Below are 6,000 nucleotides of genomic sequence, written 5' to 3'. Positions count from 1 at the left end.
CAGAAACAGTGTGTTGTAATAACAAATGAAATAAATGATAGCACTAAAATATATTTCAAAATTCTTCTGGCACATGGGGAATGAGAATTCATTTGTTCCATATGTATTGGCAGGCTAAATAAAGATATTTAGAAACATCCTTGTTTCAATCAATCTAAAATATACTTTAGCAATCTACATCCCTCATAATTTTAACATGACTAACATTTGTTTGTGATTTCCTTGGAATCAGCTCTCTGCCCTTCAGTTCATCCTTCCCCTCCTTTCTAAATGGCAAAAAGATTGTAATATCCATTCATATACTCCTGTGCAGCCACAAAGTAGCTATGCCTGAACAAGGGTGAAAGATTACAAGTATATTGTACATATAACTGGAAAAAAAACAACAAAGCAGATGAATCAAATCCAGATGTAAGTAATCATTTTGTTTTATGCATCTACATGTGCCATCAAGTGTCCCATTGATTCATGGTGAATTCCTGCTTGAAATATAATCATTCAGTAATATATTTTTATGTTAACTTCTGCCATGATATTTCCATTCACCCTTACTTAATACAGAACATTTCTTGAGACATGTCTCTAGTTTAATATATAATTTTTCTTGAAGATACAAATCTGTGGATGTAATAATTTTTATTTCATTTTATTAGCTAATTATTAGCCGTGAAAATAACTATAGCAAACGAAAGCACTGTTTCATATGTCATGAGTTATATGAACTCCAAAACACTAGTTGTGGCTTTTCCCCCTGTTTTTCTAATTGTTGAGGCACCAGTCAAATTGGAAGCCCAGTACCTTACAAACATAATAATGACATAAATTTTCATTTACAAATATGTTTCATTTGCTTGATGGTAAAGTTCGTATGTTGTTTGATATAAATTTTGGCATTTTGAAATGTAACAGGGACTATGCACATGACTATAGTAAAACATTGTACTTCAGAAAATCATAACAGTTACAGCATGTAGTTCTTCTCACAAAAGTACTCTGACAGTGTGTAATTTAGTTTTATCCTGTTTTTTAATAAATAAAAAGATGAAATGTCTATGTATTACAGACTTTGAATCTCTGGTAGCATAAGCATACAATAAATAACAGTACTTAAATAAATGTGTGGCAGTTAGACAGGTTTCTGTCAAAAATGTATGAGTATGTGTGTGCATAGTATGTTTGAGAAATGGAGCTGAAATTAGTTTTTAACTAAAAAATATAGTAGGAACTTCGCATCTAATATTGGCTTACTTTCATATTGCTTCGGTTACAAGTTTTGAAACTACTGTTGATTTTACATGTCTTACAGAACTACAAATACCAGAGATATTCTTTAAGCAAAATATTTTGTTGTAACAATTCTCACACAGTGTAAAGATCTGATGAAATAGCTGTGGATTTAACCATCCATTTACTTTTCTCATTGTGAAACATTTTAACAAAACATGATTGTTATGAAACAAGTAAGAGAATGGAATATGTATAAGTATGATATTGACTAGAAGAAATAAAGTAAAATAATTTATAGCTTGTATGAATCCTGCTTTTCTTCATGGATATGAAAAATAACCCTCATTCTAATATAAGAGGGCTGGAACTTTATTACTGGCAACTATTTATTTATAGCTCGTACAAAATAGATAGGTGTTTCAAATTTTTACTGACGTTCAGAGTAGTCACCAGCATTGTGTATAACCCATTGCCAGCAATGTTGAAGTCGTAGGATACTCTTAGCAGTGTCAGTTGTGTTGACAGTTCGTGGAGCGCAGTCTATTGCCCGACAAATTTGTAGCACTTCTGAAGTGAATGCTGAGAAGTGTTTCCTTCAGTTTAGAAATTGAGTTGAACTCACGAGGGCTTAATTCAGAGGAGTGCAGTAGGTGGTGTAGAACTTAGCAGCCCCATAAGTCAAACAAATCAGTAACAGCTTGCACTGAACGTCCTTGAGCATTGTCCTGCAAAATAATGGTCATGTCCTGCAGAAAGTGTCACCACTTCTGTCTCTTTGATGTTCATTTTTGGAACACAACATACGACCAGCTTAGAGACAGAAGTGATGACACTTTCTCTGGACCTGACCATCATTTTGCAGAACAATGCTCAAGCACATTCAGTGCAAGCTTTTGACTGATGGGGCCGCTATGTGCTATACCACCTACTGCACTCCCCCTGACTTAAGCCCTTGTGAGTTCAACTCAATTTCTAAAGTGAAGGAAACACTTCACAGCATTTGCTTCAGAACTGCTACAAATTCATCGGGCAATAGACTGCGCTGCATGAACTGTCAAAACAATTGACACTCTAAGAGTATCCTACAACTTCCACATCACTGGCAATGGGTTATACACAATGCTGGTGACAACTTTGAACGTCAGTAAAACTTTGAAACACACATCTATTTTGTACAAGCTGTTAATAAATAGTTGCCACTATTAAAGTTCCAACCCTCATATACGCAGCATGAGCAGTACTTATAAATATCTTGTTTGCAAGCTCACTTTATTAATGTGTTCTGATGCAGTTTGACTGGAAAGGTGTCCTTCTCAGTAATAAAAATTTTCTAACATCTGTCAGTTAGTTACTGAATACATACAGCCATTAATCATCATATAGTTGGTTCTTGATAGAGAAATACTAGGGCAAAAATGTATTATACAATTTCACATATTAATTTTTGAAACAACTTTTATTGTCCCTGCAATAAAAAGATCAAGAATTTCACAGCTCACATTATCCAATATGTCATCAAGAAACAAAAGATATAAATAATACATGTCATTCTCACTGATGATTCCATAAACATAAGACTAGAATCTCACCACTCTGTTTATGTGGAAAAAATTTTCCAGATCATAACACTTGAAAGAACTGTTAAAATTGCTTGACTTTTTATCTACAACTGTGCTACATTTACAGAGTTCTTTTAACAGTGTCCCTTCTACTAATTCACAATTTAATGTCAGTTTTTCCTGATATATTGCCATTCTTTCTATATACTTATCTACACTGTAGTCATTGCTTGGATGTGATTGACAAAAATGTATGTAGTGAGTTCACACATGTCTGTTCAGTAAATCAACAGTCTGTCAAAGCCTGGTTATGAAGACCTATGGCACAGTTCACACGGTTTATGTTTCATTATAAGAGTTCACATATCATTTCACTAATTTCTGACATCAACACTCTTTGGTTTCTTCACAGTAACTTTGTAGAGCATTTGTCAGGCACCATCACAGTAGTGTACACCACAAAAGCAGACACCAATTAAGCCACACCTTTAGACATCATACGAACAGTATTCTTGAGGGCCTGACGTTTGTTGCAAAACCAAATACGTATCACCTCACGCTCATATCCCAACTGATGGGCAAGTGCTGTAATTTCAGTTCCTAAAGAAATAAAAAAGATAATATTAGCTGATTGTACAAAACTATGAAAACCATTTAGAAATATCTAATTTTACTGCTTGAAAATTATGCAGTAAGTTGGATTTCAGTGCTTAAAAACAGTGTAATATTTAAATAAAGTATTTTAAGAGAGTGCAAACTTATTATGCACATGTAAACAATTCATTGTGGGAACTATAAATTAATTTTTTTATATAGGTTCATGTTTGCAGCATACTTGCTAATGACAGATCTAAAACAGGTTATAGCTATTTAATCATAAGCAGTGAATTCCACAATTCTTGACAGAAATTTCTGTAATAGATGACTCGAGCTCTTTTTGTAGCATTCATACAAAGGCATGGTTCTGGATTTGAGTCCTGGTCCTCCACATAACTTCAATCTGTCAGACAGTTGTGTTAGTCATTTTAGCTATTGTGGACCCATGCTGAGCAATTTTGTTTTCAAGAAATCATTAACTGTGCTCATAGATGGGAACATCATGGTCAGTGCACAAATGTTGTTCATTCAGTAATATTGCAGTAGTGCATATGAGGTGCAATCAGCCTCTTTAATTAAACAGAAGGTGATACTTGCATTTTAAGTAATTTATTGTGTGTGTGTGTGTGTGTGTGTGTGTGTGTGTGTGTGTGTGTGTGTGTGTGTGATTGAAGTAATATAAGTAATTCATCACTTCCGTAAATTCACAAAAATAATGTAAAAATGGTTTTGATCTTTGTTTTCCATTCACTGCTGTTTTTCTACCCTATCCTTAAGTTATACCTGAACCACAATAACAAAATGATTGACAGAAAGCTGCTGGCAGCTATCACAGCAACAAAAAATCTAAGAAAGAGACTGGTCACATCCTTAGTTCTACTGTTTTTCTAACTTATCCTTAAGTTATACCTGAACCACAATAACAAAATGATTGACAGAAAGCTGCTGGCAGCTATCACAGCAACAAAAAATCTAAGAATGAGACTGGTCACATCCTCAGTTCTTTGCACTATTTTGTATTGTTCTTTTATATCATGTGTCTGGAACCAGTGTGTTGCAGAAAACGTGTGGAGTTAATTTGTTTATTTTGTTTCTGTATGCAGCATTTTTAATTTGCATAAGATGATGTCTGGAGTTAGCATCAAAATCTACTGCAATACTGCCAATTGAATTCAACAATGAGTGCTAATAGGAGAATATGTTGAATGAATCCAGTAGAGAGCCAGACAGCTGTAGCTGCTGCAGCCATATTGCAGCCACAGGTAACAGCAAACAAACACCACCCTTCCCACATTCAAAGGTGCAGAACTGTCTGTCACTTTGTTTCTTCTGATCCAGATGTAACAACATTTTGTAAAGTCATATTTAATCTCAAAAATTAATAGTTCTTGTAAAATTATCCTGAATACAAACCCATAAAGTAAAGTGTAGCAAAATTGCAGTCAGATACCATTCTTCTTAAAAGAGGTACAAGACTAAAAGCAAGAAAGAGCAAAGAAAATGAAATGAAGGTACATTCCTTCTCACTTGTATAAATCATATGCCAAAAGATCAAAATCTTCATTCTAAACAGAGAGAATGATCCTGGTTCAATAGTAGGAGAGGTCTGACTGCACTGTAATCATTTGCAAAGATGTAATTTAAATGTTTGTGATGGTAATCTCAGATATGGGTTTGGCTAGATTAGCTGCATATCATTAAGAGACATTTTCAAAATAGTGTGTATGATAAGCACAATTTTTTGTGACTCACAAGAGAACTATCTTTGTTTCATATATTATAAAAAAAAACATTAAAGTGTGAACAATCTTCAACCAATTCTCCTAGAGATATACTCATATATAATATATCATTCAGAGAGCTCACCTGATGGATGTGTGTTCCTTTCAAAGTGTGCATTTAGCAGTTCTAGAGCTTGAGGAGTGAATGATGTACGACGCTTTCTCTTTTTTGAGGGCTCCACTCCAATGAACTCCGTTAGGTGATTTTGTCCACTCTTGTATCTGAAAGATAAATATTCTTATTTAATGAAAATTGATAATATTTTTCTTTCATGGAATGATATTGGATATTTGGAGCTCTGATGGAAGGTATAGGAAATTGGTTCCAGTATCTATGTACTGCGAAATAGGCTCCTTTTTACTGTAAGTGTGGTATACTGTTGACAACACTCTACACAAGAGACCTTTTGGAGTGAAAGACATACTAGCTGTCATAATTTCTAGCTCATGTGCTTCATACAGGTATTTTTAGGACCATCAGATTGGTGGAGTTTGATATTCCAAAAGGTGGATCAGTAAGCAGAAGAGGACAAGTTAATGCACTGGAAGGCAGGTGAGTTGGGGACCTGGAGGAATAATGGCAAAGTATAGCTTGGTCAAATGTTCAGATCACAAAGATTTCATCAAAACGTGAGTCAGAGGTTCAAGGTTTTTTTGGTCAGGAACAATGCCTCTAGACAGCTTTCAAAACAGGTAGTCAAGAAGGGCACCACAGTATTGCCCATGGCTATGCCACCGTTCCTTTACAAACCTGTTTCAAGAAAAAATAGTTGTGTAAACATATGTCATTGATCTTTTTTATGGGAATAAAGGAACTAGCATTGGCAGGAAATTGG

At 34.6% G+C, this 6,000-nt stretch overlaps 1 protein-coding gene across 2 annotated transcripts in view; it reads right to left on the bottom strand.

Moving 5' to 3' along the window:
- Positions 1-2,694: 2,694 nt before the first annotated feature.
- The window catches only part of LOC124788192 (POU domain, class 3, transcription factor 2), a 642,117-nt gene continuing 638,811 nt past the window's right edge, over positions 2,695-6,000 (bottom strand). For both annotated transcript variants that reach the window (XM_047255360.1, XM_047255361.1), the window contains 2 exons: positions 5,250-5,386; positions 2,695-3,386 (listed from right to left, as the gene is read on the bottom strand). In XM_047255360.1, coding sequence (XP_047111316.1) covers positions 3,262-3,386; positions 5,250-5,386 — 262 coding nt within the window. In that variant the 3' untranslated portion in view covers positions 2,695-3,261. The remainder of the gene's footprint in view (positions 3,387-5,249; positions 5,387-6,000) is intronic.

The sequence above is a fragment of the Schistocerca piceifrons genome, chromosome 3 (assembly GCF_021461385.2).
Source record: "Schistocerca piceifrons isolate TAMUIC-IGC-003096 chromosome 3, iqSchPice1.1, whole genome shotgun sequence".
NCBI classification, from domain to species: domain Eukaryota; kingdom Metazoa; phylum Arthropoda; class Insecta; order Orthoptera; family Acrididae; genus Schistocerca; species Schistocerca piceifrons.
Note: the sequence above shows the minus strand (reverse complement) of the source record. Positions and strands in the feature narration are given on the sequence as shown.